Raw genomic sequence first — 20,983 nt, forward strand, 5'->3', positions numbered from 1 at the left:
TAGACCAGGCTGGTCTCGAACTCACAGAGATCCGCCTGCCTCTGCCTCCCGAGTGCTGGGATTAAAGGCGTGCGCCACCACCGCCCTGCTGTCCCTGGCTTTCTTAACCCCACCTCCAGCAAGGTGTTCCTCATGGTGACCCGACTGTACTTCAGTGCCAGAGAGGGCGGCGAGCGCGCAGTATGCCTCACCTCCGCCCTCCTCTTCCTGCTCTTAGCCATGCTAGTGCAGGTGGTGCGGGAGGAGCTCCTGGAGCTGGGTCTGGAGCCAGGTAGGTGTACTACCTGCTTGAGTTCACTTTCTGTTTCTTTTTCTCTTCTGAAACTGTGTCTCACTCTATGGCCCTGGCTGACGGTGAGCTCTTGGGATCCTCTGACCTCATACTGGAATTAAGGTGTGTATTATTACGGGGTCTAGAGAGGTGGCTCAGCGGTTAAGAGCACTGGCTGTTGTGCTTCCAGAGGACCTGTGTTCAATCCCCAGCACCCACATGCTGTCTGCAACTCAGTTCCAGGGGACCCTACACCCTAATGCAGGCAAAACACCAATGCACAGATTTTAAAAAAAGATTTATGTCATTGCTATTTTTTGTTTTGTTTGTTTGTTTTGTTTTTTCAAGATAGGGTTCCTCTGTAGCTTTGGAGCCTGTCCTGGAACTAGCTCTTGTAGACCAGGCTGGCATTGAACTGACAGAGATCCATCTACTTCTGCCTCCCGAGTGCTGGGATTAAAGGCGTGCGCCACCACCTCCCGGCTGTTATTACTATTTTTAAAGGCTTATTTTTATTCCATATGTATGGGTGCTTTGCCATGGTGTGTCTCTGTATCGGGGTTGTGAAGTACCTGCAAAGGCAGAAGAGGGCACTGGACCCCCAGAACCGGAGCCGCTGTGAAAGAACAGCAAGCCCTTAACTACTAAGCCAGCTCTCCAGTCGTTCTTGTTGCTTGTTTGTTTTTAAGATTTATTTCTTTTGCCAGGCAGTGATGGTGCAGACCTTTAATCCCAGCACTTGGGAGACAGAGGCAGGCAGATCTTTGAGAGTTCGAGGCCAGACAGGCTCCAAAGCTGCAGAGAAACCCTGTCTCAAAAAACAAAACAACAAAAATTATTTACATATATGAATGCTTTGTCTTCATGCGCACTAGAAGGAATCAGATGCCATTACACAGATGGTTTCCAGCCACCATGTGGGTGCTGGAAATTGAACTCAGGACTCTAGAAGAGCAGCCAGTGCCTTCTCTGTGCCATCTCCCCAGCCCTAGGTCCTAGTTCTTGAAGAGTTCCACCTAGCAGGTCTCTGTGTGGCTCAGTGATGGGGCACCTGCGCAGGACATGTGGAGGCTCTGGGTTGCATTCCAGCATGAGAAAATGTAAGTGCAATTAAAATAGATTTTCTGGGGCTGGAGAGATGGCTCAGTGGTTAAGAGCACTGGCTGCTCTTCCAGAGGACCTGAGTTCAATTCCCAGCAACCACATGGAGACTAACAAATACCTGTAACTCCAATTCCAGGGGATCTGATATCCTCTTCCAACTTCCGCAGGTACCATGCACACATGGAAAACAGATATACATGCAGGCAAAACATTCACAGGCCAAAAAAAAAAAAAGATAAAATAGATTGCCTGAGCTGGGGCTCGGGCAGTGTGTGACAGCGCTTGCTCCGCAAACATGAGGATGGGAGTTTGCAGCCATGTCAAAGGTGGAGATTGGCTGCCCATGCCTGTAAACTCCACACTGTGGCAGAGCTGGGTGGCTTCTGGGAGCTGGAAGGCTAGCCAGCCTTGGAAACCTTAACAATCCACACACTTGATCTTCTTCCTCTAGGTCTGGCCAGCGTGACCCAGAACCTGGAACCTGTCCTGAAGAAACAGGATTGGGACTGGGCGTGAGTCCTGGGGACTGGATCTTGAGGGGAGGTACAGGTAGAGGGAGGATCACAGCCTCCCCAGGCTGAATCCTGACCAATCGTGGATTCCCTGAGACCTTCTCTTCTCAGACTCCCGGTGATCAAGCTGGTCATCTGCCTTGGGCTGGCGATGCTGGGCTCCTTGCTGGGCGCCTTCCTCATTTTCCCGGGCCTGAGGCTGGCGCAGACGCACCAGGACGCACTGACCTTGTCTGCAGACCGGCCACTGTTGCAGTTAGGCGGGGCTCCCAGGGTGCGGTGGGGGGTTGCCTTAGAGGCTGGAGGTCAGGAGACTGGCCCCACCGTTGTACTCCCCCCAGGCTGCTCCTGCACACAAGCTTCCTGTCGCCCCTGTGCACCCTGTGGCTCTGGACAAAGCCTATCGCTCGTGACTTCTTCTACCAGGCACCCATGAGGAACATGACCTCTTCTCTGTGCGTGTGTCAGGGCGGGGCACTGAGGGACCTGGGGTGTCTGAGACCGGGGATGAACTGCAAAGATTGTGGCCTGGGGAACGAGGGCTCACCCCAAATCCCTGCCTGCTTGACTCTTGTTGCAGGCCGTCAGAAGGGGCCTTCGATTCCCTGCGTCTCTGGGTGCTGGTGGCATTGTGCCTGCTGCGGCTAGCCGTGACCCGGCCACACCTGCAGGCCTACCTCTGCCTGGCCAAGACTCGAGTGGAGCAGCTGCGCAAGGAGGCTGGCCGCATTGAGGCCCGTGAGATTCAGCAGCGGGTATGCAGCCTGAGTGGGACAGTTCCTGGGCTAAAGGGGCCCGTTCGTGGGGTCCCTGCCCTGGGAAGATCACTCCCTCTGCAGCTTCTACTGCCTCCCCACCAGGTGGTCCGGGTCTACTGTTACGTGACCGTGGTGAGCCTGCAGTACCTGACTCCGCTCATCCTTACTCTGCACTGCACCCTGCTGCTCAAGACCTTGGGTGCGGGGGCTGGTGGGGAAAGAGGGTGGGGCCGGATCTGGTAAGGTGGGGCCTTCAGATAAAAGCTGGTAGTAGGGTCTGAGCAGGGCTAAGGGTGGGGCCAGCTTTAGAAAGTGAGGGCGGAGTTTGATCAAGGCCACACAGTTTTCCTGTGGGGACAGGAAGGGGCCAGCAGACAGGGGAGGATGGAGGCCCCCTAAAGTCAGTGGGGTATAACCTAGTGGGTTGGGTATGAGCACTGGTAGACCCCCACTGTCTCCACCTTTTTCCCTCTTGCAGGCGGCTACTCTTGGACCCTGGGCCCTGTTCCAACCCCACTGACCCCACGCCAGTCTTCAGACATTTTGATCTCTGTGAACCCAGCGGAGGATGAAGCCCAGCAGACCGCGGCCCAAGTCGCAGGGGTCCTGGGTGGCCTGCTTACGCCCCTCTTACTCCGTGGTGTGCTGGCCTACCTCATCTGGTGGACTGCTGCCTGCCAGCTGCTCTCCAGCCTCTTCGGCCTCTATTTCCACCAGCACCTGGCAGTTTCCTAGCGTGATGCCACTAGGCACTGGCTTGGAACTGTCCATCCCCTGTGTGTGCACCTCAGTGCCCCTAGATGACCTAGGGGTAAGGGTAGAAACTCACCACCATCTCTCACCTCAGTGCCTAGATCATGGACCCCTTGAATCAGGTTCCCTGGACCTGGAGGCCATGGTCTTCAAGTGTGTTTGTGTGTGTGTGTGTGTGTGCACGCTAGAGTGCAGGCCTGCATGTGTGTATAGGATGTCGGGGAGGCTGCTCTCAATAAAAGGGGTGGGCCACTTTTACAGAAATATGCCAGAGGCTAGGGAGATAAGCAGGGGAGACCTGGGTGGTGAGAAGGGCTTAGGAGAGTGGTACTAGGCAGGAGTGGAAAAACGGAGGAGGTTAGAGATTGCCAGAAAGCTAGGGGTGGAGCTCAGGCCCAGCATCCACGTGTCCCTGGGGTCTATTACTAGGAGAGAATGAGACAAAGTCACCATGCCCATCTCCCAGCACACTGGGGAGGCTGAGGCAGGGGGATTAGTTTAGACTAGTAACAAGATCATGTCCCCAAAACAAGAAAACAAGGGGGAGAGGAAAGTCAGAACTGTCACCAGCCTTGGATGCTGTGAGGTGACTGCTGACTGAGGGTCACCACCAACTCCAGCGCTGTCCCGGTCCTGTGACTGTATGTGTTCATGAGACATGCATGTGCTGTGTGGCCCTCCTACATATGGAAATGTATATTGAGAATAAAAATGGAGGCCTCCTGTAGTGCGGCCTAGTAACACTGCCAATGGCAGGGAGCAGTGCTGTCACAGCCCTGAGGGCTCACTCTGGAGAGATGGAAAGGACTCAGGAATGTGACTGTTGTCCAGGCCCACAAGTGCCATTATGAGAGGCTAGGAGGACAGCTTAGCACGTAGGACTTGCCTTCTACCTTTGAGACAAGGGCTCTTGTTCAGGGCGTCTCTGGTTTCCACCTCCCACCTTGCCATAGTGGTGCTGGGATTGCACTTGTGTTGCTCTGTCCACTTATGAACTCAGGTCTTTATGACTGCAGCAAACATGACTAATACGTGTGTGCCATGAACCCGTGGGATTTTCCTGACTCTTGGGAGAGGCTCCCAAACTGGCACAAAGCTGTGGGAGCTTGAGGAAGGTTCCATGGGCATCAAGGATGGGCAAGCAAAGGGTGATATGCCCTGCAGGGGTGCAAAAAGCAGACAATCCTGAAAAACCAAGGCTCTGCTCTGGAGGACCCGAGAGTTACTTCAGAGTGGAGGGTGTGGAGGGCACACACCGCAGATGGTCCTACCCCAGCACTTGGCTGGTCTGCTTTCCAGTGGCTGATGTCCATGGTTGCCAATGACAGAGGCAGGCCAGCCGGCACTATGCAATAAGTTGAAGTCAGCCTGGATTATATATCTCAGATATATAAATAAATATACAAAGCATTTTTTATTGGCAGATTCAGCTGTGTGGTTACTATATTCTTGCTTGTGTGTGTGTGCTGGCGAAGGAACCCAGGATCTTTTGTGTAGCAGTAAGTGCTCTACCCCAGATCCACTCCCCCAGCCCATCTCTGGGATTCTAGACTGGGGCTCTACTGCAGAGTTACACCCCAGCCCAGTTCTCCAACTTTGGCCATCACTTCCATTCCCAGCAGAAAGATGCGCAGTGCTTGGGCAACATCTTGGAAACCTCAACTCTCTTAACAAGGGTGACCAGGGGGCTGCAGAGATGGCTCAGCAATCTGAGAGCACTGGCTGCTCTTGGAGAGGATCCAGGTTCAGTTCCCAGCACCCACATGGCAGCTCATGACCATCTGTAACTCCAGCTCAGAGAATCTCACGCCCTCTTCCGGTCTCAGACACCAGGCATTCAGTCAGACATACATGTAGACAAAGCACCCATACACAAAATATTTAAGAGAGCCTAATAGCCTCAGCCCCGTCTCAGGGCTGAAGTTCACAGCATGGGGGAGGGGCCAGAGTTGAAGAAGTGAGAAGTGAAAGTTATTTAAATTTTTATTAAATATACTCTTTTGGCACAAATCTTTAAAATATATAAACATTATATATAAACAGAGTTTTCATGGCATCAAAATAGAACTCCAGACTGGATAGTGACCATAGGAGATGGCAGCCACAGAGGCCGAGAGCCCACAGGCCAGAGCTACTGGGGGGTATGTGGGGAAGCAGATCAGGGACATGTGACCCCCTCACCTCTCCCACCCACCGGTGCTACCTGCCCTCTCTACCTCAGTGTAGCGGCCAGGCAAGTAACAGAGTGGGCAGTACTCTCACAAGGATGGGAATGGTCTCTCACAGCACCACAGGCTGCTGGGTGCCTGGGGACATGGTGAGGATGGCCCATCACCATCTGTAAAGGGGGAGATGGCTGAGCATCACAGGCACAAGGTAAGAAATACAGGAATGAGAAGGACCGCGGTCCAGACTGAAAATGCCTGGGGGTCAAGCCGCCCCGCTCAGCCCCTAAGTGAGATGGCTGCCGTCCAGCTGTGGGAGGGAGCCAGCACCAGCTCACCAGAGCCAAAGCTGGACTGCACAGGGATTCTGTGTGTGCCAGGATGCGCTGAAAACCAGGTTCTAGAGGCGGGAGGGCTGCTGCAAGTTGGAAGCTAGCCCAGGCAGCACACTGACGGCACACTAGCCAGGGCTTCTAGGGGTGCAGTCTCAAAGACCCCAAACCTCAAGAAAGGCATGAAGTCCCTGTGACACCCTGGGGACCCCAGGAGAGTTCTCCTTGAGATAAGCTGGCTGGTGGTCCCTAGGTGCCCAAGACACCTCTGCACTCATTCATAGAGGCCGAGCTGCCCATCTTGGGCCTTCATTTGGCCTGGCTGAATAATAGCTTCAGTAGGGACCAGGGACCCACAGAAAACCCAGAGTTCAGGGTTGGGCAGTTTCAGGAGTTTGCACCCTGTCTCCATGGGTGCTGTGCAAACAAGAGCCTTGGGCCTGTTTGGGGGCCCAGGCAACATGCTTTGGAAGACATCCCAGGTGAGGGAGACCCACATGGGCATTTCCAATGGGGTCTGTACCTGCCTCTCCTGCCTGGTGGCTATGGGCCTCCTGGAAAGGTTACAAGCCAGGTGGTTGGCAAAGGTGAGGTGCAGCCCTCAGAAATAAGATGGGTATAGTGCTCTGGGGAGAAAGCTTTGTGGGCAAGGGCAGCCATCTGTCACCTGAAGAGGATGAGCAAGCATGGTAGAGGACTGAGACACAGGTACAGCCACCACTAAGCAAGCTGCAACCCTCTATTGTGTGGTTTTGAGGGAATGGCTGTCACATCTGCAGGCCAGGCACAGTCGTAGCAAGAAGGGATGGGCTCTGAGCCCAGTGTGCCAGTGGGCACTAGAATCAGCAGCAGGTCAGAAGAAGGGGTCAGGAAGTGTAGCTGACCCCTTAGGGACCTTTGGGTAATGCCCCTGGGAAACTCACCAGGCACTAGCTAGGAGCTTAAGGAAGGGGCACAACTAAGATCCATCATCACAATGTCATACCCTGAGGGCCAGTACTTTGTTATGGGCCCTGCATCCCCAAGCCAGGTCCCACCCTCCTGCCCATCCTCAAGGTACTATCAGGGCTGCCAGTGCACAGCTGCATGCCCTCAATCCACCAGCTCACCATCCACTGTTGTGTGGGCCTAGCTCTGCAGCTGGCGCAGCAGGATCTGCATGAGGTCGAAAGTGGTGAAGCTGATTCCCACGGCAATTGGGCCCTTCAGCCAGTTCATGCTCAGGCCCTTGTAGAGGCCCCGCACTGCACCCTCCTCACGGACAATGGAGCGCAGTGTCTTCAGGATGGACCCATGCTGGTGGCCTGTGACACCTGCCGTCTGCATGCGCCGCCGCACCACGTCCAGAGGGTAGGAGGCTGACTGCCCGATAAGGCCAGCACAGGCCCCGAAGACCATGCGCTCAAAGGGGTAGGGCTGCGGGCGGCCACTGTACTCTGCAGGGCAGAGGGCACATGAGTGCCACACTTGCAGAGTCTAAGGCCCCACTTCCTGACCACCCTTTCTTAGTTTTGGTACAGGGAATGGAACCCAGGATTTCATGTATGCCAGATCAGAATATGCCATTGAGCCACGCCCCAGCCTAATAAAAGACACATTTTGCAACAATGAGATTTACAAGGTCACAGTTCCCCATCCTGCAGTTTTCAGTGCTCCCTCATTTGTGGGGGTGCACCCCAAGATTCTCTGTGGACACTTGAACCCTTAAGAGTACAGGGCTACCCAGATAGTGTCCTCCTCCATAGAAGATGTACATCTGCCTGACCTCAGTAAAAAAATGAGACTCTAGCAATGTGCGGGGACAGCTGGGAGAATGTGATCTCTATTTTAGTGTCCTGCTGGGGGCTACGGGCAGTGCTCCATAGAGCAAGTGCCCAGCACAGCCCACACGGCAGGAAAGGAAGAGACAAGCACGTTGCTGCGGAGTCTTAGGTCATGGCGGCCAGGGGTCCTCAAGCACCTGCAGGTGCTGGAGCACAGGCTCAGGTACCCTTGGATGGACAGGTCCTATCGTCACTTTCTGGTGACAGTTAGTCCAGGCTGTCCTCCATCTTATGCCATCCTCCTGCCTCAGTCTCCTGAGCCACCATGCTCAGCTAAATGAAGGGGGTTTAATATCCTGTATTTGTGCTGTGCCGACTTTCTTCTTGTCATTGTTGCCAGCTGAACACACACAGCATCTTCGCATGCGGGCGGCTGCCTTGCTGCCGCAGGTGAGCTGTGAAGGAGGTGCAGGCTCTACACTGACACTGTACCACCACATAGAAGGACTCAAGGACCGTGTGCTAGCGTGACACCCCACAGACTACAGTTTTTTATACAGGGTCTTGTTATGTGGCACAGGCTGGCCCTTTCCTGCAGCAATCCTGCCTCATCCTCCTGAACGCTCAGATCACAGGGGCACCCACCACTCCTAGATTTTGAAGTGATTTCAGGAATGCCACCCATAGTCCCAGTGAGAGGCCTCAACTTCCCCAGATACTTACTATTTAACAAAAATGCCTGCGGGGACTGGAGCTGCCTATTTGCAGGGTGTTTCACTTAAAAGCAAGAGGCCCTGAGGTTTAGTTTTATCTCCAGCACCTCATGAGATTAGTGTGGGGAGACAGCTAGAGAAGTGGAGGAAGGAAAATGAGGAGGAATTTAAGGTCTTGCTTGGATGCAAGAAGAACTTGAGGCCAACCTGGGTCACATAGTGAGACCCTTTCTACAGAACTGAACAGAAATGAGTGAACGCATTAAAGGTTACAATCCAAGCTCCTGCGCTCTGGATGGGTAGGGTCCCTGAAATCCCTCCTCTTCACTCCACCTCCCTTACCTCTGTGCAGGCTCTTCAGCGACTCGTAGGTAAAGAAGCTGAGTCCTGCATAGGGAATGACGCCCAGCACAGTGGGTGTGAACCCGAAGTAGAGGGTCTTCAGCCCTTCCTCTCTCGAGATGCGGATGAAGACGTGAAAGATGTTGCTGTACCTGCCAGGATCATGTTACAGGGCTTAGTGCCTGTACCCCATTCCCTCCTCCTGTTCAAGAGTGAGGGACCTCCATGGAGACAGCACTACCTGCTCTGTCAGGTACAGGGCTGGTACCAATGCCCTGTGCATATGCCAGGCAAGTGTCCTAGACCCTGAGCTGCTAAGTAGACCGGGCTGGTTTCAAAATCACAGAAACCCTCGTATCTCTGCCTTGATGCTCAACCCTCCAGCTTTGGTTTTTCTGTCTGTTTTGTTTTGAGACAGGGCCTCACTATATAGGCCTGACTAGCCTGGAGTTATCTATGTAGATCAGGCTGGCCACAAACTCACAAACTCAGAGATCTGTCTGCCTATGCTTCTGCTGAAATTTTATGTGGCAACACACACACACGGCTCTCTGACTCTGTCTCTCTTAGTGTCTATGGGTGTTTTGTCTGGATGTATGTCTATGTATCATGTGTGTATGTGCATGTGCGCACATACTGAAAGAAGACAGAAGAGGGTGTCCAATCTCTAGAAACTAGAGTTACAGACAGTTGTGACACCACACAGGTGCTGGGTATTGAACACAGGTCTCTGCAACAGCAAACAGTATTCTTCACTCTCAGCACCTCTCCAGGCCCAATCCTGGTTTGTTTGTTTGTTCCAAGACAGGATTTCTCTGTGTAGCCATGACTGTCTGTCCTGGAACTCACTCTGTTGACCAGACTGGCCTTGACGCAGAGATCGGCCTGCCACTGCCTCCCAAGTGCTGGGATTAAAGGTGTGTACCAGTCAACCTTAGGTGTGTTTGAGAACAAATGGTGCTTTCTGGAACTCTGCAGAATCTCACTCATTGGAGGGATCCCCAGTGAGCGCCACACACACCTCTACTGGTGACAGCACCCAGCATGGACTCCATGACAAGACTCACATTTCCTTGGGCGTCACAGCCATCCTTGCTCTGACCAAGTCCAGAGGGTAGGTGAGGGAAGCAGCCGTAGTTCCTGCCAGAGCACCGGCCAGGAAGCGGGGCCATGGAGGCAGGGCTCTGCGGACAAGCAGAACAAGTTGAGGCCTAGGCAGGGATAGGGGATGCCTAAACCTCAGTCTTCGAGGAACAGAAAACCCAGAAGGGTTCCAAGTGGTTGAACTCATGGGCTCACTTAGGCAGTGTCAAATGCAACCTCTTCTCTCCCTCCCTCCCCTGTGCAGAGTGTCTTCCCCAAGGCTGGGGCTGCATGGGAATCAGATCCGGGCAGAGGGAGAGGGAATGAGAACATAGCACAGGGGAAGGAATGGAGGGTGGGGTGAAGGAAGAGGGAGGGGGCTGTGGTCCTATAGAAAGGTTAGTGAGGGGTCAGAGCTTGGGGAGCCTAATTGGGAAGGCAATGGGTGGGGCCCGGTGAGGATGGGCAGTCCTGGTGGGCAGGGGCCTCACTCTCCACAGAAGCCATAGTAACGGCCCAGGATGCACTTGTACTCCTCGTGTGCGCTGAACTGGATGGCAGCGTATGGAATCACTCGCACCATGGTGGCCGAGTTCCCACGCCATAGGCTGAGGAAGCCCTCATTGAGGTAGGTGAAGTAGAGGAGCCGGAGGGCCTCCTGGAGAAGACAGGGAGTCAGCACTTCTTGGCCACCACCAGCCCTGGGCACACTCTGTGGGCGGCACCCTCAAATGCAGAGAGTGGGTGGTGGCGACCCTCATCAGGCCTGCCCAGATAGAATCAGCCTAAACTGTGATTGTCTGGGCTCCCTGCACCCCACTTTCAGGCCCTCTCAAATGCTGGGCACTGGTGATCAACAGAAACGGGGGTTGCAAGGCTGGGAGCCCGGCATACACCGAATGGCTGTTGGTCTGACGGTGCTGCTCTCAGAAACGTTCTAGTGGACGGGCTGTCTAAGATGTCACCCCACAGGTGTGTCACACCCACAGGTGTGTTAGGGTGGCAACAGCAGTCTTTACTCTCCCCAGGAGATCTGGGAATGCTGGGCTCCTTGGAAACCTGCCCTCCCAGACCACCTGCTCCACCTAACCCTGTAGCAGCTCACCTTGGCGGAGAATCTTTTTGAAGACACTGGAATAAACAAAAGCACAAGAGACCATGAAATCTAACAGTCAGGCTTCTATGTCTGCAGCCCCCACAATGGGGCTCTGGGGTCTGACCTTCCTTGGGCTGGTATGGGTGACGAATGGAAGTGCACTAGGGTGGGAGAACTTCGTATAGGCCCAGGAACGGCAATGGAGACAGCACAGGGGGCCTAAGAATGGCTAGGGGCTTGGGCAGAAGCTGTGAAGTTTGTGTGTTGGAGATGTACACTTGGGAGGGCCTCACTTCTCTGGGGATGCTGCCAGCCCTGAACCTGGGCCTTCTCAAAACAAGGGCCAAGACTCTCCTGGTCTGCCCTCTGTTGTCCAGGCCCCCACAGGCCTGCCTCATTTCACACTACACATCTTTACTCACCGTATGGGGCAGGACCCTGAGCTGTGTATGCCAGAAGGACTTGTGGGAAAGATCCAGAAGTATAGAGACCCAAGGCTGAGGTGAGCCTCCACTGTGGCCACTGGCCACCCCCACCCAGCCCCCATGTAAAGCCTGAGAATATCTCCTACCCTCAATGGGAAATCTCTGCCAGGGTCTGGAGCCACGGACACAACCCTCCATCTACTGACCAGCCAGGGAACCACCAGCACCACCAAGGCACAGTAACAGTGGCGGCCCCTCTCCCAACAGCTGAGGGCTTCCATCATTTGACCAGTCCTGGCTGGCCCTCCCAGTTTAGTGCCCAGGGAGAGACATGGGCTCTGGGCTGTCCCTGAAAGTTACATCCATAGCCTCATCCAGGTCCCTGGGAAGGTGACTAGGTTTGGAAACACAGACTTTGTAGGTGTGACAGACTCAAGGTGCAGGAAGGTGGCCCGGGTACCTCTGAAGAACATGGGGGCTGGGGCTGGGTGTGGCAGCAAACACATGTGATTCCAGCACTTAGGAAGCTGAGGCAGAAGAATTGCTGTAAGTTTAAGACTACAACGTAAATATGAAGCCAGCCTGGGCTACAATATGAGACTAAGTATAAGTTACTTGGGCTGTGGAGAGAAAGAGGAGGTGACCACTTGGCCGCTTCCATATTGCACAAGGGCAGATGCACAGGCTTTACCTTGGAAGATGATCTTGGTTCGGTCCAGAGGGGCTACTGCTGTCTTGGCAAGCGCACCGGCCAGGGCTCCGGACAGCAGGGAGCTGAGCACTTGTCTGTGGTCTCTCTACAACAGAGCACCAGGTCACAGGCTCAGAAATCAAAGTAGTCAAGGCCTCACAGAGGCTAGAGGGGATGCTCACAGGACCCAGAGATGCACAAATCCTTTAGTGTTTGTGGGCACGCATGGAGGCCAGAGATCAGCACTATTCTGTTTCTCAGTGGATCTGGGGCTTACTGATTCAGCTGGACTGGGTGGGCAGCAAGCTCCGGGATCCTCCAGTAAGCTCTCTGTCTTAGCAAGGGCTCACAGACACGTGGCATCACAGCTCCTTGCAGGTCCTGGGGGTCTGAACTCAGGTCTCCCAACTTTACAAACATGTCTACTGACTGAGTTGTCTCCCAGCCTTTTTTCCTCTTCCTTTTTATTTATTATTTTGAGACAGGGACCCTCTGTGCAATTGTGGCTGGCCTGGAACCTGCTTTAAGTAGGCAGAGATCCTCCTGCTTCTGCCTCCTGAGCTCTGGGATTAAAGGTGTGCCCCACATGCTTATCTCCCCCCATTTTGAGACAGGATCTTGCTCCGCAGCCTAGACTTTCCTAAATCTTGCAGTCCTCTGCCTCAGCCACCCAAGCACTGAGACAACAGATATGCACTATTGTTCCTGCCCATCGCTCTTACATTCCACATGTAGCCTTAATGTCATCTAAAGTACCGCTTGGCCTTGTGCAGTTAGCCTCTTGGGGTGAGGCTGACAGTTACCCCTGAAAGTTTCCCTGAGCTGTCCTTCCATCTTCCTGGTTTTCACAAACCTTTGTGCTTCCCATTCCCATCCTTGTTTGTATAATTACAGTGTGGCATTTTGAAGCCATTTTTTTTTTCAATACAGGGTTTCTCTACGTAGCCCTACTTGCTCTGTAGAGCCACACCGTGCCCAGCTAGTAATTAGCCATGGAGGAGGCTGCCATAAGGGCAGAATAGCATCCAGACAATGGCTAACAGGCAATGATGGGGATCCAGTGGCTAGCAGGAGGGGAGGCTGGGCATTCAGTGGCCAGCACGGGGCAATACTGGGGGTCCAGTGGCCAGCAGGAGGTGAGGTTGGGGGTCCAGTGGCCAGCAGGGGTTGATGCTGAGAGTTCAGAGGCCAGCATGGGGTGACGTTGGTGGTCTACTGGCAGGGGCAGTGGTAAATGATGGCTGAGGGGGTTCACTGGCGGTGGTGCCTTCAGTGCCTGGGCGGGGGGTGGGCAGGAACTATCCCAAGGCTCTCCGGAACGCTTTACATTCTGTCAGGCAGTCAGCCAGCCTCAGGACTGTGCTTAAATGCCCCACTAGTGACTTTCCAGTGGCCCTGGTACATGCATCCTCTTGTCCCACTGGCAGCCCCAGGTGCCTCCTGTAACTCGGGAAAAGGTCAGTACATGCATCCTCTTGTCCCACTGGCAGCCCCAGGTGCCTCCTGTAACTCGGGAAAAGGTCAGGAGGACCACAAGGCACTGCCAGCTCAGTCACTGACCCCATGGACTTTGGGACTGTTGGTATAGTGCCTCCTAGGCCTAGGGAGGCCTGTGGACTGTGCAAGCCTGTTTTGGGTTCAGCAGGACCTCCACTGGTGGCAGATGTCCACAGGGAACAAGAGTGGCTGGAGCTGGGCACTTGCGACTCTCTGGCCTTAGACTCCCGAGTGCTGGGACTACAGGTAGACTCTAGCGTGCCCAGTCCCACTTTCACTTTCAGATGGACTATCTCCTTCAGCTGCAGCAAGGCCTGCCACCCCTGCTCTCCACCCAGGACCTCCTACAATTAGGAGTGAGGCCTTGGCCTCTTGCCAAACATTGGGCCTGGCTGGATTCCTGCATCAGCTAGGCTCTGATGACACCTTGGGCAGCACGCATCTTCTTGTGAGCAAAGATAGAAATGGTTCGTGCCATGCAAGGGAGTGAGGATGGCTCCACTGACCTGGGGAGGACCCCGGAGACCAGCCTGCAGCAGCGGTCCTCAACCTGTGGGTCAAGACCCCTTTGGTCAAATGACCCTTTCACAAGAGTCGCCTAAGACCATCAAAAAACACATATTTACGTTTCATGACAGTAGTACAATTATAGCTATGAAGTAGCAATAAAAATACTGTTGCTGGGTGGTGGTGTACACGCTTTTAATTCCAGCACTTGGGAGGCAGGTGGATCTCTGTGAGTTTGAGGCCAGTCTGGTCGACAAGAGCTAGTTCCAGGACAAGCTGCAAAGCTACAGAGAAACCCTGTCTCGAAAAAAATAAAAGAAAAGGAAAAAATAAAAATTTTACAGTTGGGGTAACCACAACATGAGGAATTATATAAAGGGCTGCAGCATTAGGAAGGTTGAGAATCACTGTCCCACAGGCAGGGAGGTGGCAGTACTTGCCTTTGAGGAGACAGCCCCGGACAGAACAGCTTCAGCATCTTCGCGCAGGCGCACCGAGCCTTCCTGTACACCATTACCCATCCCAGGCGTGCTGAACAGCGGGAGACTCAACCCTGAGGAACAAGAAGGGCTGGGTGAGGTGAGCTGGACTCAGCGGGATGGCGGCAGCTTGGCTGTTGACTTCTGAGGCTCACCCAGGCCAGCACTTGACTCTTGGCTCCACTCCCAAGAGGGAGAATATGCCCTTGCCCTTGGCTTTAATCAGATTCTGAAGCTGCTGTGCCCTGGGTCGATGGCTTCATCATAACAAACATCTTTCTTTTCTGTCACTTGTACATGGTCATCACAAATAGTCTGCTTTTCTGAACCAGTGCTAGCAGATAAGAGAGGATAAGAGCTGGCTGAGGCCATACAGCAGGGAGAAGAAAGAAAGGATAATCTTCTGACCATCACCAGAATGGAAGGAAATGGAGAGAGATCGGGGACCCATACACCCACAGCCACTGAGTACCAGCCCCACCACCAATCCAGGGTGGACTTCCAGCATGAGTCTATGGCAGCAAATTAAAAAAAAAAAAAAAAAAAACTCTCTTAAGGAAACCAAAGTGAAAAAAAAAAAAAAAAACTCAGAAAGAGAAATTGGGGTTCAACCTATAGATCAAAGAAGCAAAGCAGTCAGCCATTGGCTCTTACCTCGACCTCAGTCTGAAATGGCGATCCTGCCTTCAGGAATCTCAGAATGAGACTGTGTCTGAGAGCTGTCTACTCCCATTTTATAATCCTCTCTAGGGCTGGGATTATAGGCATGCACCACTGGGACTAAAGGCATGCACTTCCCAGTTTCTATGACATCTAGTGTGGCTACTGGGATTAAAGGTGTGTGTTACCATTGTCTGGTCTAAGGCTGACCGGTAGTGCTGTTTTACTCTCAGATCTTCAGGTGAGCTTTATTTATTAAAATACAAATGAAATACCACTACAAGTCTAGACCCAAGGGCTCTCTTTGACACCAGCTGCCTGTTCTCTGCAGAAAGAAATTGTGTGAAGGAAGGCCTTGTTCCCTGCACTCTCCCCTGAAGATCTAGACCAGTGCAGCCACCTGTGTCCCACCTTCTCAGGCCACTAGACCTCAGGGGGAAGCAGAGATGAAGGCATGATAGAGATGTCACTGTGCCCCATTGTTCTTTGAGGTCTTGTCAGCAGACTTGGCGACCCTACCGTTTGGGAGGCTGAGGCAGGAAGACCTGAATCCAAGGCCATCGAGTTTAAGATCAGCTTGGCATCAGTAAAAAGGAAAGGAAAGCCGGGAGCTGGCTCAGTGGAAGAACACTGGCCTAGAATCCACCAGTGAGGGGATTGAGCCCCTGCTGTGACAGACAGCTCAGCAGGGTATCACTAGCCTAGCCTACTTGAGGCTCAGAGCTTAATCCCCATTGTGGAGGGGGGACATCCAATCAACAAGGATGGGGGTACAGCTTTCCTAAACCTGGTAAGTAGGAGGTCTGGGGTGCCATCTCAGGACCAACAAATAAAAGTATAAATGAATGAAAAAAGTGAGAAATCAGCACACAGAGCAGTGTGATGGTGAGCGGTGTGATGGTGAGCAGCAGCTGCAGGAAAGCAATGGCACTAACTGGGAGTTGTAAGCCCCCAGCTCTGCCCTCAATGTGGTTTAGCCTCAATCCAGGAGAAACAGAGGGCCCAGCCCACTGTGGGTGGTGCTACTCCTGGGCAAAGGTCCTGGGTGTTGTAAGAAAGCCTTTAATCTCTGCACACAGGAGGCAGAGGCAAATGGATCTCTGTGAATTTGAGGCCAGTCTGGTTGGTGAGTTCCAGGACAGCCAGGGCTACAGAGTGACACCCTGCCTTGAACAAACCAAAAAGAAAAAGAAAACAGGGAAAAAAGAAAAGAGAAAGGAGGCTGCAGGCCATGGGGAGCGAGCCAGTATGCAGTACTCCTCCACAGCCTCTGCATTAGCTCCTGCCTCCCCTCACTAATACGTGGAACCTGAATTCTAACTGCAATAAAACCCTGTCCTCCCCCAAGGAGCTTTCAGTCGTGACAGAAACTCTGACTAGGACTCATGCCATGTCAGGCAGCTCACTCACAACTACCTGGACTCTAGGTCTGTGGCCTCGACAGGTACCCACACATACTGACACAAATATAAATACAAAAATAAAAATAATACGGGCAGGAGGGTTGGGGGCATGGATCAGCAATAGAGCTCTGTCTGGCCTGTAGGAGGCACTAGTTCCCAGCCCTAGTAATTTAAGGAAGGGAAGAAAAAAATCAAACAAACCAACGACTGAGGTTGGGACAGGAAACATAAATGTGAGCTTGCGTCAGTACCCGAGGTATTCAGAAAGGGGAACCACAGGCTAGGGAAGGAATGACAGCCGGAAGGTGGAAGGACACCGAGTGATGATCCAGAGGTGTCTCCAGGACTCCCCCCACTTTAAGACGAGTGAATTAGATGGTGGGGAAAGGAGAGAACTCTTCTGTGCATGGAGCCATGAAAACGCATGCAACTCCCCAGAACTTATATGGTGGAAGGAAAGAGCCAATGAGCTGTCCCCTGACCTCCAAGTGTGCACTGTGACACAAGTGTGTATGTGCTCACACACACAACCCCATATAAACAAATGCAACAACAAAAACAAAACAAACAAAGTCCCCAGGAGGATGAGGATGTGCAGGCTCTGAGCAGACACATCAGTTATCAAAGGTGCTTGTGGACTTTGGGGCACTGACCCTCAAAACTTACCTCCCAGTGGAACTGTGGGGCAGTGACACAAATATGTGTCTTTGCCTAGTGCATGAGACTGTTTTACCAATAGCACTGCCAGGAAAAAAATGCATGTTTATATAAAACAGGTCTGAAGTCCAGGCACGACTGTGCACACCTCTCACCCTGGCCTCAGGAGGAGTTCAAGGTCAGCCTGGGAAATGTGAAACCTTGTTTCCTAAAAATAAAAAATAGCCTGGCATGGTGGCACACACTTTTAATCCCAGCACTCAGGAAACAAAGCCAGGTAGCTCTCTGAATTGAGCCAGCCTGGTCTACACAGCAGTTCCAGCAGGACAGCCAGAGCTACATGGAGAAACTGTCTTGAAAAACCAAAAAAAGAAAGGAAAAAAAAGGGGGGGTAGCTTTTCATGTGTAAGATCCTGGGTTCTATCCCCAGAGAAATGACAGAATGACAGATGATGGATGGATGGATGGGTGGGTGGATACATGCATGGATAGATGGATGAATGGATGCATGGATAGATGGAAGCATGGATGCATGGATAGGATACAGGGTCAGGAGGCAGGGATAGATCAGAAACCTGATGAGGACTCTGAACTCCAAGTCCAGCCTGAGTACAGAGCTTTACTGACATAGTTGATGAATTAGAAAGTTAAACTGCTTATAAAGCCAGGAGCATCCTGAAAACTCAGCCGGTTTTAACAACTCCAATGACACTACCAGCCCCATGTGGTGGTGACATCATCTACCCTGCAGGTCTGTGGTACCTAGCCTGGGCTGATGTGGGAGTGTCATATATCAATCTGTTGATTTCATTGGTTAAGCAATAAAGAAACTGCTTGGCCCTGATAGGTTAAAACATAGGTGGGAGGAGTAAACAGAACAGAATGCTGGGAGGAAGAGGAAGTGAGCTCAGAGACGCCATGCTCCCCTCTCTGGAAAGAGGCGATAGCTCTGTTCTCTGAGGCAGATGCATGAACTCCGACCCAGCATGAACATAGGCTAGAATCTTCCCGGTAAGACTGATGCTACACAGATTACTAGAGATGGGTTGATCGGGATATGAGAATTAGCCTGTAAGGGCTAGAGTTAATGGGCCAAGCAGTGTTTAAAAGAATACAGTGTCCGTGTAATTATTTCAGGGCATAAGCTAGCAGGCGGCCGGGGTGCTGGGGACGCAGCCCGGCCGTTCCTATTACTACACTGGGCACCTATCTGTTCGACATCCTGGGACACCAGCACTCCCTCTCAGGGCCCAGCCTCTTTCCTCAGCTCATGAGTAGCCCAGGAGGAGTCACAACAGCCCAAAAGTTACTTCTGATGCACTCCAGTGGATGAGGCAGGAGGATCATAAGCTCCAGACAAGCCAGTGATACACAATGAGACCTCAAAAGCAGAAAAACAAAACAACTGAAAGAAAGCTATTTCTGAGCCAGGTGGTGGTGGCGCACACCTTTAATCCCAGCACTCGGGAGGCAGAGGCAGGAGGATCTCTGTGAGTTTGAGACCAGCCTGGTCTACAGAGCTAGTTCCAGGACAGGCTCGAAAGCCACAGAGAAACCCTGTCTCGAAAAACCAAAAAAGAAAAAAGAAAAAGAAAAAGAGAATGAATGGGTGAATAAAGGCTACAAAACAATGCCAAGTGAAGAAGGACAGCCTCTGTGGCTTTCGAGCAGGTGCTGGCTTTGGGGCAGTATGGTCACTGCGGGGCACATGCAGAGCGCTAAGGGGGCACCTTCTGCAGGGCTTGCTGTTAGCTGGTTTCCTAGAAGACCTCTTGGCAGAGTGCACACTGGGTGAACGGCCTGTGTGGAGGAGTGAGACATATACCACAAACAAGGCACAGTGGCAGCATCCCACGCCAGACCTGCCTTTCTGTCTGTCTAATCTGTCTGAATGGAAGACAGCCAGGGCTGCTTTATAGATGGGGAGTTGGGAGTAAAACTGATAGAACCTCTGCCTGAAATTCCCCTGTGAGGAGCTAGGGGTAGAGGGGCTGCCTAGAATCCTCCAATGAAGGGCAGCGGGAGGGGTGGGGTAACATCTTAAGCTCCCCAACCCCCACTGCCAGCACTCTAAAATCTACAAAAAAAAATCTGTAGATAGGGAGGCTGTGGCCTGTTGATCCACAAAGGTGACAGTGACTCCAGGTGGCTACTGGTGTATATACTGGTGTATATACTACATGTATATACATGGCTGCTCACTCACCCTCTACTGAGGAATTCCCCTTACTTTTCGGAGATGCTCAATCAAGCCTAGCACAGGACTCCAAAGGGAGACCCTTTCCCTAGGGAGGCCAGACCTCACAGTTGTCCTAGAAAACCACGTGTTCCTTAATTAAGCCTCCACTTATCCCAGAGGAAGAGGAAGAGCCAAGGGGTGGGGCTGGAGGAGGCTGGACATCAATCCCAAAGTCAAGTAGAACATAACTCTGTCACAAGCAGTGTCTTGAGCAGCTCAGTGCCCTGCAAGCTGACTCTTGGCACTCGGGAGTCACTCTCCAAGCTCATGTCCTGGGACGGGGACAGAAGTCAGTTTCTGAACCAGCAGGCTCAGGACTAGTTAACCTGTGCTTGTTGTAGGCTAATGCCATAGGTAGCTTGGTAGAAGATGGGTCAGGGGAAAGCACACTTGAGGGACGGCAGCCAGGATACCTAGCCTTGGCATGAGGCTACCCAGCCTTTAACAAGCCTGGAAAAAGCCAGGGAAAAGCACATCTGAGGGAGGCTGTAAGACTAGGCCTGCATGACTTTAAAAATCTTGGGATAGGCAACAGTACTTAGTGGGGAGGTGATTTCCTAGCTGGTGCAATATACTGGCCTCCGTCTGTCTCCTGTGCTGCCAGTCTGTTGCCCCGCACTGGGAGTTGTTGCAGGAAGGTCAAATTGAAGGTTGGGCTCGCCTTAGATAATAATAATCACCCTGGCCTCAGTAATGAGCCAGCTGGTGCTCTGGAGTGCCTGTCCTAGGACAAAGCTAGGTGAGATGTCAGTTCAGGAGGACTCCGCAGAATGTGCCTCGCCATCTGAGAGGCTCTGCTCCCCAGAGGCAGGCGGTTCGGTCAGGTGGACAGCGACCCACGGTGGCTTGGAAAGCAAACACAGAAACCGTCTGCAAGCGCTCTGAGGGTGTAGGCTGCTTGCTGGGCAGGTACCAGCTCAAACATAAAGCATCAGTATTGAGCACGCTCACAGTTTCCTAAATACAGTAGGCTATTTGCTTACTATTTGAACTCTGTCTGGTGCTCTGTCATCTAGGGAGGACACACTTAGGGACTAGGCAAACAATGCACCACTGTACAGAAGGGCCAGGAGCTGAAGGTTTCAGTAAAAGGTGGGTAGGGGTGGAATACACAACGAGGAAGGACACAGATGACGACACTAGAGCCAAGCCTCATATCTAACAGCAGATGGCAGTGTTGCCATCCTGTTACTGGTGCTAAGCTGCAGGTGCCAGGCTTTGTCTGGGGTCTATTGGCTATTTCTTCATGTCCTTCCCCAGCGTTAAACATTTACAGTTACACACTGCCCCCAGCCATCCCCATCCTGTCTTTCTCATCTGTGTTCCCTCCTGACTCCTTTCCCCAGTCTCTGTTCTTCAAGATGGAACACCATAGGGACAGTGCCCGGGAAGAAACAGCACAGGGTTCTCTCAGTGTTCAGGCCTGAATTTCCTAGTTAAGGTAAGGTCAGGTAAGCATCTACTGGTCAAGTGGCCATTTTGCTACCTCTCAGCTCTGCTTTCTATGGTCACTTTGCTCAGGATGTGTGTGTG

At 52.6% G+C, this 20,983-nt stretch overlaps 2 protein-coding genes across 5 annotated transcripts in view; one reads left to right on the forward strand and one right to left on the reverse strand.

The window, feature by feature from the left end:
• Tmem161a (transmembrane protein 161A) overlaps positions 1-4,143 on the forward strand; it is a 6,862-nt gene extending 2,719 nt beyond the window's left edge. The window contains exons 5-11 of the mRNA XM_026777768.1: positions 120-271; positions 1,827-1,887; positions 1,999-2,142; positions 2,229-2,342; positions 2,468-2,642; positions 2,748-2,844; positions 3,124-4,143. Coding sequence (XP_026633569.1) covers positions 120-271; positions 1,827-1,887; positions 1,999-2,142; positions 2,229-2,342; positions 2,468-2,642; positions 2,748-2,844; positions 3,124-3,380 — 1,000 coding nt within the window. The 3' untranslated portion in view covers positions 3,381-4,143. The remainder of the gene's footprint in view (positions 1-119; positions 272-1,826; positions 1,888-1,998; positions 2,143-2,228; positions 2,343-2,467; positions 2,643-2,747; positions 2,845-3,123) is intronic.
• Positions 4,144-5,365: 1,222 nt separating this feature from the next.
• The window catches only part of Slc25a42 (solute carrier family 25 member 42), a 29,599-nt gene continuing 13,981 nt past the window's right edge, over positions 5,366-20,983 (reverse strand). For 3 of the 4 annotated variants that reach the window (XM_005370535.3, XM_026777748.1, XM_026777749.1), the window contains exons 2-8: positions 14,453-14,565; positions 12,009-12,114; positions 10,902-10,927; positions 10,288-10,454; positions 9,781-9,897; positions 8,714-8,865; positions 5,366-7,331 (exon numbers count right to left, since the gene is read on the reverse strand). In XM_005370535.3, coding sequence (XP_005370592.1) covers positions 7,024-7,331; positions 8,714-8,865; positions 9,781-9,897; positions 10,288-10,454; positions 10,902-10,927; positions 12,009-12,114; positions 14,453-14,533 — 957 coding nt within the window. In that variant the 5' untranslated portion in view covers positions 14,534-14,565 and the 3' untranslated portion in view covers positions 5,366-7,023. The other variant, XM_026777750.1, reaches the window with a different exon arrangement.

This window comes from Microtus ochrogaster, unplaced genomic scaffold (genome assembly GCF_000317375.1).
Source record: "Microtus ochrogaster isolate Prairie Vole_2 unplaced genomic scaffold, MicOch1.0 UNK81, whole genome shotgun sequence".
Taxonomy (NCBI): Eukaryota; Metazoa; Chordata; class Mammalia; order Rodentia; family Cricetidae; genus Microtus; species Microtus ochrogaster.